This window comes from Dasypus novemcinctus, chromosome 15 (assembly GCF_030445035.2).
Source record: "Dasypus novemcinctus isolate mDasNov1 chromosome 15, mDasNov1.1.hap2, whole genome shotgun sequence".
Lineage (NCBI taxonomy): Eukaryota > Metazoa > Chordata > Mammalia > Cingulata > Dasypodidae > Dasypus > Dasypus novemcinctus.
The window spans coordinates 6217002-6229351 of NC_080687.1; the positions used below are offsets into that span (position 1 = coordinate 6217002).

The 12350-nt window shown below is 49.3% G+C and overlaps 1 protein-coding gene across 1 annotated transcript in view; it reads left to right on the forward strand.

Annotated features, from left to right (window-relative positions):
* Positions 1-3404: 3404 nt before the first annotated feature.
* Positions 3405-12350, forward strand: part of STARD13 (StAR related lipid transfer domain containing 13) — a 205160-nt gene continuing 196214 nt past the window's right edge. The window contains exon 1 of the mRNA XM_058276966.1: positions 3405-3528. Coding sequence (XP_058132949.1) covers positions 3405-3528 — 124 coding nt within the window. The remainder of the gene's footprint in view (positions 3529-12350) is intronic.

The window sequence follows — 12350 nt, forward strand, 5'->3', positions numbered from 1 at the left end:
CTGAAGGTCACTAGTGATGGTCTGTTGAGGTCACTAGTGATGGTCTGCTGAAGGTCACTAACGATGATCTGCTGAAGATCACTAGTGATGGTCTGCTAAAGGTCAGTAATGATGGTCTGCTGAAGGTCACTAACGATGGTCTGCTGAAGGTCATCACGGGCCAGGCAGACCACTCATGCACTCGACAGCGCAGCCCCACACGTGGCACCTGTGCGGGGTGGAAATGTGCCAGAGTCCAATGGCGCTGTCTGCCTCCCCGCACGCTCCTAGACACCCTGCTTCCTGTCTGGACCGAGTCAGGCTTTGAGCAGGAAGGCTGGGGTCAAGGAAAGGACCGAAATCCCCCAGGGAGCCGGACGCCTGAGGGACAGGGGACCAAGAGCAGAAGTCTGGCCTGCCCATTCCAGAGGGCGGAGGCCCGTGTGGGCCGTGCTGTGACGAGGAGGAGAGCGGAGGCCCGACAGCCAGCAGCCCACAGGCGAGGGCGAGCAAGGGGTGGGCGCCAGCGTCCTGGCCCCCGGGCCCAGAAGGGGATCGCCCGTTAGGCTTGGCAGCCAGCCAGCCTGTGGGTGACGCTGCCAGGGGCCGTGTCCCGAGGCAGTGAGGAGCAGGACTGTGGGGGGAGAGGGACGCGGCTAGCCAGGCTGCGGGCAGCGGGTGGGCCCAAGGGCTGTGCCCAGGAGAGGCTGACGTGCCGGAGATGAAAGGCAGGCAGCAGCGCTCCTGCAGCCAGGGGGCTGGCAGCAAGCTGGGTCGGCTGGCGGAGGAGGAGAGGGAAGGACCTGGGAGAAGACGCCAAGGAGCCCAGCTGCCTGCCGAGCTTGGGACCTGCGCACCCGGCCGTGCCAATTCCCCCAGCAGGGCTGGCAGCCGGGAGCAGAGGGGCGGCGGGGGCTGCCAGTGGCCAGAACAAAACCAACGTGCAATGCCAGAGTTTCCCTCCAGCCTGGTGACGCGAGGATAGCACCTGCATCCCGGAACAGAAAGGACTAAGGGCCAGGGGCCAGAGCGCGGAAGGCAAGTGTGGACAGCTGGAAGGTTCCTTTGCTTTTGGATTCCTGATTCCACTGATCAATGTTCCAGCTCCCGGCGGTTGAATTCAATGAGCGAGCCCTTCTTAAAGTCAGACCTGCTTCCCAGGGAACGGGATGGCGCAACCTGGTGCTGTTACACTCGACAGCAGTCGCTTTAAGATCACACAGTGCCTGTCCTACCTGCGCAGGTGTGTGCAGGAGCGTGTCATGGGAAGGACATGTGGCGTGCCTCCAGAAGGCAGCGGCATCGGCCTGAACTGACCTTCCAGAGTTTCAAGTCCACGTCTGATCCATGACTTATTGCTTCATAACTGATTTCAAAGGTTTGCTGGGATGGCACAAAAACTCATAATTAATGTTTAGCTCATTCCGAAGAGTGAGTCACTGAGTGAACATTTTTGAATATTTAAAATAACAAAACAGAAATAACAAAATTAAGATGAAGACTTTCTCCCACTTTTTTCTTTAATTGTTATTGGTTTACTCCCAACAATATAAAGTGTGGAGGGACTATTTACTGACAGGGTAGAATTATGAATTATAGAGGGAATACTTCAGGAAGCTGTTAGTTTCCACTTCTAAGTCAGTAGCAATTTATATAAAGAGGGCGGATGGACTCATTTTAATTTTCAAACTTCATATGGAGTGCCTGGGATTAAAAGAAATAAACAGCTGCCTGAAGTTTGCTTCTTATTTGGTGGAAAGGCATTCAAAAAGAAACGGGAGGGAAGCAGCCATGGCTCCAGCAGCTGGGCTCCCGTCTACCATATGAGGCCCTGGGTTCGCGTCCCGCGGCCTGCTTGTGAAGGCAGCCTGGCCCGCACACCATGGAGAGCCGGGGGCCCCCCTGCAAGCACTGCAGGGAGCTGACTCAGCAAGGTGACGCAACAAAAGGGAGATAAGGAAAAACACAGAAAAGCGCACAGCAAATGGACACAGAGAGCAGAGAGCAAGCAAGCTGTGGGGGGTGGGGAAGTGGTGCGGGAATGAAAAAAAAGAAAAGAAATGGAAGCTGGTGTAGCTCAGTGGTTGAGCTCCTGCTTCACACTGATGAGGTTCTCGGTTCAATCCCTGGTACCTCCTTAAAAAAAAAAGGAAATGAGAACCAATTTTGCTGTTTAAATAGTCATCACTGCTCTTTTGAAATAGTTCGTTCCCCTCACCACACCTGAGGGGGCCCACCTCCGTCCCACGGTTAGACCGCATCAGGTGGCGTCATTCTCACCTCCTATGTCCTCGGAGCCTGTTGGAAACACCCCCTCCCTGTGTCGACACCCAGACCCTGAGCTGGTGCTGTGTCCACCCCTGGAGGAGGGGAGTGGCCGGGGCAGGGGCTGCCGTGGGTCTCAGAAAGGACCCGCGTGTCTCCTTGCCCAGCAGCGTGGGAATTAATGTCCAGTTAGGTACCTGCTAATACCTAATAAAATCCTCCCATTTTCATATTTCACTTCCTCATAATACTTTAAGAGTATGTACATCTATTTTATGTTACTCATGATTTGACCTTAATATTTCAGTTACTTTCCTCTAAATCTGTGGCTATGCCCTGGGTCTAATATTTTGGCTATTGAAATCATTTTAATCTGATTGTAGATTATAGTCATATAATAATTTCATTCAAGAAACCAAGAAGAATTCACGTATCCCAAAGAACCCTGAAATTTGGGCTAGTATCAAACGTCTAAAGAAAGTCAGCCCAATTGAGCAGGTGATTTCAAGTGACTTGAATTCAAGAAAGCCACGATGATTTTTTTCTTTTCATTTAAAAAATGTATTGAAGTATATCATTCATAAATGAACATACATAAACAGTAAGTGTGTAGTAAACGTTGTAAACTTAAAAAACAAACATACATTTCATTCGGGACTTTCATGATTTATTATAGCACGAACTGTGGCATGCATTTACGTTTTGGCCCTTTTTGTGATGGTGGCGATTTCTGGGACTGAAAACTTGGAAATCTCAAGAAACGGGGACCCCCGGGCCCAAGTGAAGAGGGGGCCGCGGGGCCGCCCGGGCCGCCCTCGGGTGAAGGCGAGGGCCCATGAGCCCGGAGGGCTGGAAGGCGGCGGGCGCCGCGCAGCCCGGGGAGGGCGGGGAGGGCGCGCGGCCCGGCCGAGCGGGGAAGCGCGGCAAGGGCCGGGACCCGACAGCGGGGACGGCGGGGCTCGGAGGCCGGCCCCGGCGCCGAGGGGGTGCAGGCGCCCCCGGGCTGGCGCGCGCCGGGCGCCTCGGGGCACGGGACTGCCGCCCCATGTCGCGCCCGCGGCGGGGCCCGGGGCGCCGGCGGGAGCCACGCGGCCGGCGTGTCCGGGCGCCGCGTCCCTGAGCGGCGGGCGCGGGAGGGGCGCCATGAGGCCGGGGCCACGATGAGCCGCCCGCGCAGGCCCCGCGGGACGCCGCTCACGAGGTCAGTCAGCGAGCAGCTGCGGGACGCCACGGCGCGCGCCTGGGACCGCGTCTGGACGAAAGTGCGGGAGAAGCGCCTGGCAGGTCAGTGCCCCGCGCCGCGCCCCTCGGGGCTGCTCGGCGCAGGCGTGCGGGCGCAAGGCGGGCCGAGGGGCGCGCGCCCCCCCCCCCCCCCCCCCCCCCCCCCCCGCTCTCCGTGCTGACCGCGCGCCCCCGTGGGCGCCTGGGGAGGCTTCGGGGTCCCTGCGCCCCGGCCCCGCCGCAGCCCGCGCCGCCCACGTGGCCCGTGCCACGCTTCAGCTTCCCCCCTCGCCGCCTTGTCGCGTCTTCCCCACGCGGGACCTGCCCCCCTGCGGGCGCTACAGGGGGCGTCCTTGAGCCAACGTCGGGGAGTACAGGGGGTGCGGCTGCGGTGCCAGCCCACGACCCCCGCCCGGCTCGGGCCCCCCTCCCCTGGGGTTGCATAGGAGGGGGCTCCGTTTTGGGATCCATTGCCCCCAAAGGGCAGCAGGGAGGAGGGGGCTGTCCTGAAGAGTGCCCAGGCCTCTGCTTTCCCGCCTCGCGAGAGACCCACCTCCTTGACCCAGGCCACGGGCGCCTCAGGGCGCCCATCCTGAGCTTTAGGTCAGCACCCCCCAAATGCCATTCGGGGAAGGGGCGCTACGCCTCAGGCTCCCCAGGAGTTTAGAGGCTATGACCCCCTTCCTTAAGTATTAGCTGCTGGAAGACGCTTCTGGAATTGGGGAGGGGTGTGGTTGGAAGGCCCCCTGTGATGACAATGAAAGGAATCTCTGCACCCTGCGCCCCTCGGTCTCTCCCACAGTGTCCCCCAGGGGCGCCGTGACTGTGAAGTGAAAGAGAGCTCCTCAGAGAGAGAGGCCGGTCCAGGCTGCACGTGAGGAGGGCCAAGGGCGAGAGGGCAGAGCCCGGCTCCTTGTTTACAAACAGTAGGACAGCCAGGACTTTGCCACAGGCTCTGCCCTTACCCCGCAAGGCCACACACCCCCGGCAGCCTCACACCTTCGGCCACCGCCCCCCTGAGCCCCAGGTCCTCCCTGGCTCCGTTTAGAAGCAGGGGTCTGGGGGATCTCAGCCCCCAGTGCTGTGAGCATAGAATGTTCATCCCCCGTATTCTCTCCAGCACAGGGACCCCCTTCAGTAAGCACCCAAGGAATAAGCAGACCTTTCGGCAGGGACCCAGAAATAAGCCGTGGTAATTCCATGGTGCTGTTGATTTGTAAAGACCTGTGTGTGCGTGCGGGAGCCCGGTTAAGGATAATCAGCAGTGCTCACGGTCGCGGTGTTAAATGGTATAATCCAAATCACGGGCAGGGCTGGAGAAATTTTGGGTGTCTCATAAGCCCTGCGCTGCTTCGTCCATGCAGAAGGCTTCTGCAAATGTCTCTTTCATGGCTTCTGTTATTCAAGTTTGTTAAGTTAGTGGATCCTCAGGAAACAAGAACTCATTCCAGGAGGACTGCCTGGGCTGTCCTGGGGTTTTAGAGAAGCTGAGATGAAAGATGACTGCAGCCCTGTCTTTTTCAAAGGATGAGGGTAGGAAGGAAGCGTAAGGTAAAGATTTAAGACCATGAAGACTGTCCAGGAAAGTTGTTTGTTCCCTTGGGTTTTGGACATTGCCATTCAGTTAAGCTGGTGGAGGGAAACGTTTTCTGGTACATAAATCATAGGTATAGTATCTAAAGCCATGAGTAGAGAGAAATTAGGGCTAAGAGTGGCTCCAGAATGCTAAGTGTAAGAACTTTCTTGGAGCTGTGCAATTATTTTTCAAAAGAGCGGTATGAGGTTTTGAAATGGTTAATCAGAATATTAATATCTGCTTACCCATAATCTACTTACCGCTCTGCGGATGGAGAATGCCAGCAGGTTTTTCAAGAGGGACCAAACAATCCTCGGTGGGACAGTCTTCAGCTTCTGCTTCTCTAAGCAACCTGGGATGCTTGCCACAAAACCAGGCCAACTCCAGGAAGGCGTTTTTAGATGCAAATTGATTTTCTGGGGTTTTCTTGCTAAGGTAGCTAAAGTATGGAACTTTGGCCATGAGACACTGAAATGCTTAGGTTATTAATGTTGGCGTGGGTTCTAGGTGAAAGTGCTCTTCATTTGTCAAGTGTTCTTTGTATGGCTCAGTTGGCAGAATCAGAATAACCAACATTTGCTTTGCCAAAAGATGGTTTGAGGCTATGGAACTTTTTCTTTTCTAATCTTTTTCTATCAGATAGAACTTTTGTGCTGGGACATCTTTAACTGCCCTAAACTTTTCTTCTTATACTTAATAAACAGGCGGTATTCCATGTGCTTCATAACAAACTTATATTTGTTGTTAGAACATTCTGAAAGTGTTTGATTCCACACACCCCCTTGCCCTTTTTTTTAATGTCCCAAAGAAAGAAATCTTGATTCTAACTCACTCTCACCTCTCTCCATGAAACCTTTCTTGTCAACTAAACAGAAAGACAAGAAGAAGTCGAGTTGTTTAAACATATAGAAGCCGGCGGATTTCGGTGCTTTGGGGTCACATTTAGAAAGGAGGCCATCATACATACTGGAAAAAGTATTAATGCATGCAACAATGACAGAACTAGTGACACCAATGGAAGGGTAAGATGTGAGGTCGGATATGTTCATGGCATGGAAATAATTGTAAATGAGAGTTATTGTTAGGGAGAAGCTGAGATTTAGAGCATTTCCTGGGCTTTCCCATACTGTGATAGCTGCTGAATTTTCCCCATGTTGTGACATTTATGCCGATGCAGTCTTCTTAATTTCCCAAGATTCTTTTTTTTTTTTAAAGATTTATTTTTTTATTTATTTAATTCCCCTCCCCTCCCCCGGTTGTCTGTTTTCTGTGTCTTTTTGCTGCGTCTTGTTTCTTTGTCCGCTTCTGTTGTCGTCAGCGGCCCGGGAAGTGTGGGCGGCGCCATTCCTCGGCAGGCTGCTCCCTCCTTTGCGCTAGGCGGCTCTCCTTATGGGTGCACTCCTTGCGCGTGGGGCTCCCCTACGCGGGGGACACCCCTGTGTAGCACGGCACTCCTTGCGCGCATCAGCACTGTGCATGGGCCAGCTCCACACGGGTCAAGGAGGCCCGGGGCTTGAACCGCGGACCTCCCATGTGGTAGACGGACGCCCTAACCACTGGGCCAAAGTCCGTTTCCCAATTTCCCAAGATTCTGATGCTCATTGAGGTTGGCAAGGGTTTTCTTGTCTGTCATTTCGGTATTCATGAATGCAGAGGTAAATTTCCAGCCATTGTGGTAACTGTTGTTTTATTCTTAAGATGACAAAGTCAGTTAGTGTCCAAAAGAGGATTCAAATTCAGATGTTCGGAAATCAAGGACCACCTGTGCCCGTTTTCTGTTGTACGCACTGCCTCCTCCCTAAGTTTTAGGGAGACCCACAGACCCTCACGCCCCATTTCTGGAGCTCTGTCACTTGTAATTAGGTTAAAATAGAATAGCAAAAAGAACTGGAAGAATGACTCTTTCTTCCCGTCTGGAGTGACCAGGATAACCCTAGACACCTAAATTAGCTTTTCCCTAATGAGCTCATGGAGATTTGAAACAAACAGCCACAGAACTAGCTTGTGGGGCCCCTGCCTGCTGCATTGAGCCACTGCGATCGCCCCAGACGCCGGGGGTTGCAAGAAGGAGATGCTGTTGCGAAGCCTAAATGCCCAGCAGGTTTCGTCAAGGTGGTAAGTGACAGACGCTTTTGGCTTCCCCAGTTCCCTAATCAGCCACCACTGGTGACAATTGTAAACTTTTTTATACCATCTTTAAATTCTCTAGGTAGGAAGATACCCTTTAGCTTTCGGTGTTTGTAGCAGCTTGACCAACTTTTCAAATGGTTAAGAGCTCAGAAAGGAGCAAAGCTTTTTGCTCCATTATTTTTAAACCCTACTCTCTTTAATGGAAGTTTAATCCATATGTTTAACTCCTTTAACCTCACAAAACAATATTTAGGTGACTTGTGAACTAATTGATGTCCCAGTCTTTTGAGCTCTTCTTTTGTCTCATTTTAAATCATTTCCCTTAGACACAGGAAGTTCTATTGCTGCCAATAAACTACCTTAAAACACCAAAAAGTTTGAGTTTCATTAGAAACGCTAATTCCACCAAATTTCCGTGAGCTCTTGTCATGTTAAAACAGGCTCATTTATTCTCAAATTCAACTGAAGCATCCTGTGACGTGATATCAACGTGAATTGGGACTTTAATGCAAAGCAGGATTGGAAATAAAATCCAAGCCATAAAAAAAGTTCCTTATTAAAAGCTAAATATGTTCCTGTGGCATCAGAAATGTCGGAATGACACTGGTAGATTCTTTTCATGTATTGCCTATCAGTGTCCTCTCTTCTGAGGACTTTCCTGTGAATACTCTTGTCAGTGTTGTTTTCCTTCTTCTTTTGAACACCTCTTGAAAGGGGAGTACATTTAGATGTGATTTATATTAACAATAACAACAACAAACTCTAAGCCACTCTAAGGTGATTATACAGTTAAAATCAGTGTATCGCTTACATCAAGGCTCTCACCCTTAATTACATGGAAGAACCATCTGGAGCCTTTCAGAAATGCCAGCATCCTGACCCCTCCCAGAGTCTGATCCAGTTCAGATGGGCCTGGGTTTTGGGGTTTTTCAAACCTCAGCAGATGATCCTCATGTGAAGTCAGAGCTGAGAACCACTCATTGGCATGAACCCATGTGTTAACTCACAAAACTGTATCTGGCACAAGGCGGTGTTCTGAGCCCCTGGGAAAAGTTTTGCTTTAAGCAAACTGCACTCGTCCTGCTTATAAACAAGGTCAGAATGAGCTTGTCATATCACAGAGACAGTGTGGATGCAGCCTAGTGGAAAAGGGCTGCAGAAGTAAGTGGAAGGAGAAGCCGTCGCAGGTACAGGTAGCGGGCAGGTCCCAAGGTCAGGTTGGGCCGTGTGGCCAGGATGAGAAGTTTGGATTAGGTTCTAATTGTGTCGAGAAGCAAAGGCTTTTGAGCAGGGCAGGGAGATCTGAATAATTTCCTGCTTGCAGTGGTCCGGGTGTAAGATGAATGGTGAGGTGGGCTAGGCTGATGATGATGGAAGTGGAGAGAGAGGGGCACGTGTGGAATGTTTTGGAGGTAGAGACAAGCTGACAGATTGATGGCAGGGGGTTAGGGAGGGGGATCAAGGACTCCTGGGTTTTTGGGGTATGTGACCAAGTGGGAGGCAGTGTCATTTACTAAAGGTGAGGGGGAACAAAGGGAGGAGCAGATTTGCATGAGGAAGATGAGTGAGGGGCTCATGTTGGGCCGTGTTAAATTTGAGGTGCCCATTAGACAGCCACAAGTAAAAGTCAGATGAAGAGTTGGATGTATGAGGATAGTACCTGGTGAAAAGCCAGAGCCTGAGATCTAACGGTGGGAGTTATTGGCATATGGCTACTCTCTAAAGCCTTGGGACTAAATGAGGTCACTTAGGAAGAGAATATAGAAAAGGGAGGGGGCCAAGGACCGAGCCCCAGGGCATCCTGTTGTTTAGAAAATGACATTTGGACAGAAACTGTCTAAGCATACGCATATGCTAAGTTACTGGGCAATTAGAAAAATAGCAACTCTATTCCTAAGTACAGCATGTAATAGCACAACAGTAGTGTTATATCAAAACATCTTTAGTAATAGCTTTAACTCATTCGGTCCCAGAACCGCTGATGAATAAAAAATAATCCTTGAAAAGATATGACCCACCAATAAAAAATAACACTTTAATTTTAAAATTATATTGCAAAGTAAAACTAAAAATTGTGAAGTGGTATTTGAAGGAAGGAGTTCTCAAAGTTGCTCCCCACATACGTGTAAAAAATTCAAGTGTAGGTAATTAAGTAAACAATGAACTTAGCATGAATATATCTATGGCTGCTCACCTCGTTAGGGCCACACAGATTGGGGGAAGAGCTTTCTATTGAAGGTTGGCTTTTCTGGTATCACGATACCCAGGAATAGTTAACTCAAGCAAAGCGTAGCGCAGGAAAAAAGGTTCTGGGTCTTGATTTTTCTGGTATTGCATCCATTTACTGACCATTATCAATAAAGCTGAGATGAAATTTCTCAGAGAAAGACAGAGAACCAAGGTCTCAAACCTTTGCATTTGCAAGGCGAGTAACTTTAATCTGCCTGCAGCATGCTAGCCCAGGCTTGGAGGCAAGCAGCACTTCCCGCAGAACGGGAGCAGTGGCAGGCCCACGTTCCTGGGTTCCTGCAGATGCTCTGAATACATGAGGCACAGGGCGGCTCCTGGCTGCAGTCCCTGGAGAAGACCACTGGCACCGTTGTGGGGAGTCACCAACTCGATCGTTTAGCACGGAGTGCATGTCTAATGAATATCTAGTCCTCCATTGTGCCTTTAAAATCTTTGATTGAACAGAACAACTTAGGAAAAAAAAATTGCTTCAAGAACTTGTAATTTTCCAGGGGTTTACACAACAGTATACCCCTGTTCTGCCCTTTTGCATATTTGATCATCTAGTGGGATGAAAACAAAGTGGTTTGAAAAGCATGGCGACATTCCTAGGGTTTTTTCAGAGTCCGGGACTCTTTAGTCCTGAAACAGTCTAAGTGAAGGACAAACATTTTTGTCATATTTGTAGTTAGTCAATAAGTATTTATTGAGCCATGAAATAGCATCCTTGTCAGAGCATGTTGGCACCATAATGCAAAATATTAATTCACTACTGTGGCTGTAACTGGCAAACGACTTACATTTTGTTATGCTGCTCAAATCACTTAAGTCATCTCTTTGACCAGAAATGGAACAAGCTTCCAGAAATTGCAAAAGGACAGTGTAGATTGTGCCATGACAGCACAATATTGTATTTGCAAATCTGCTGAGTCAAACCATCTTAGAGTCTCAGGCAGCGTATTTTCTTACCTTGTGTGATAGTGCATCCTGTACCCACATTTAATCGTGACATACTGTGTTTGGTGAATACTTCTCTTCTTCCTATGAAGGAAATTAAATGAACAATAGAGATAGTTGTGCAAATCCATAAAAATCAGTAACTTCACTAGCGATGATATTAAATTGGAAAGCCAGTTTATAGCCCTCATATTAAATTGGAAAGCCTTATAATACGATCTTATTCTCTATCTGGATGAAGTGGAATCATCCTCACATTCTTTGGAGTATCTTTGAGAGTGATCTGTCTATTGTTTCCACTAAATTTCATCATTATCAGAATAACCATCTCAAAGTACACATTTAATACTTAGACAGTAAAACAATTATAAGTGACACTATCGCTCACTGCATGGGAAAATGTGGGTTGTCACAAACAGTATCACACAGATGGCAAGGTGGCACGCCTCTCCTGGTCACGCACTGAGGTGCTTTCATCCCAGGACTCTTCAAAAGCTATGCCAGATCACACCTTTCCCAGCCACGCAGAGGTGTCCCCAATCTTGGGAAAAAATTTAATCTTCCTTTTCGTTCCAAGAAAAGACCTCCCGAGTGATAACTATAAAAGAGGAATAATTGTTAGAATGCAAATAAGTCGACAAAGGCATTTACATCTTTCAACTATTGTCTTATAGGTTGTGTTTGTTCTTTCAGGAAAGAAAGAACAGAAGAGAGGCTTTGTGCTAAGTGATCTTAAGGCTAAACAAAGCAATACCAACATGAAAAAGTACAGTCACTCTTTTCCACATCATGATGGTGGAAGAGGGACTGGAGCTCTTTGGGATAGCATAGGTACAAAATCACAGCTGTGTGATGGGCCAGGAGCTTCTGTGAAGTCAGCCTCAGTTCAGGGGTAATGCTGATTTAAATATTTGCCGCGGCTGCGGCGCCAGAGCTGGGCGCCTAGATTGCCTTGAATTCATGTGGTTTTCCTTTGGGTGCGTACATCGCGTGGTGGGTGGTTTAGGCAGGAAGGAAGACACTGCATGGCCGCATGGGCTTGCGGTTAAGAGCAGCTGTTCGAGCCCAGACTGCATAGGCTTGAATCTGCCTCTTGAGCAGTGGGTCTTTGGGCCAGTTAATTAATCTCTCTGTTCCTCAGTTTCCCCGTCTTTAAAAATAGGCTAAGCACTGGACCTACCCATGGGGTTGGTGTGAGGATTAAGGGAGTAAATATTTGCAAAACACCTAGCACAGTGTCTGACCCATAAGAAACATTGCGTAAGAGATTATTGAAAGAAAAACAAAGTGGGGAAAAGCAGCCATTCCCGGGAAAGGAAATCCTTTCAGCGTTTGCCTTTTAAACCACCCAACTTCACTTCTGGATTCATCTACCTTTTTCCCATACCTTGTAAACCCATTCTAGATCTCCAGGTATTTCCAGTGCTAAGATATCAGCCTCCCTCTCCTCGCTCTGACTGGGATTTTTTTTAAAATCAAAAGCTAAATATGTCCTCTGCTTACTTGGCAGCATCTTGGCTAAATCCATTAGTGTTATAGCATGGATCATTCATTATACTAACGTTTTGTCTTTCAGGAAGATCATCAGTTACGGTTTGTTCATCAAAATCACCATCAGCGTTAGAGCTATAAGAATTTATTTGCATGCCCTTGGCCTAAATGGAATCTGATGGGGACCTAATTAAAATGAGAGTGGTTGGAGTCGATAATCTCTAAGGTCCCATTTAGCTTTAAATATCAATAAGTCTAAAGAGCTAGACAGAGAGTCTGAAAGAAACTCAATGTGCTAAGTCTTTTACTTCCCTCTTCGTATGGATTCCATGGGATGCTCTAATAGATGTGAGAGGGGACAGGAGCCCAAAGCAGAGCCCAGGATGCCCACCCGTGTCGCTTGCCACCCTGCTTTGGGGCTGGCCTACGTGGACAGCGGCCTCTTAGGACTGGTCCCTTCCGTTATGGGAGCCACATCTGCCAGCCCTGGAGAGAAGACGAG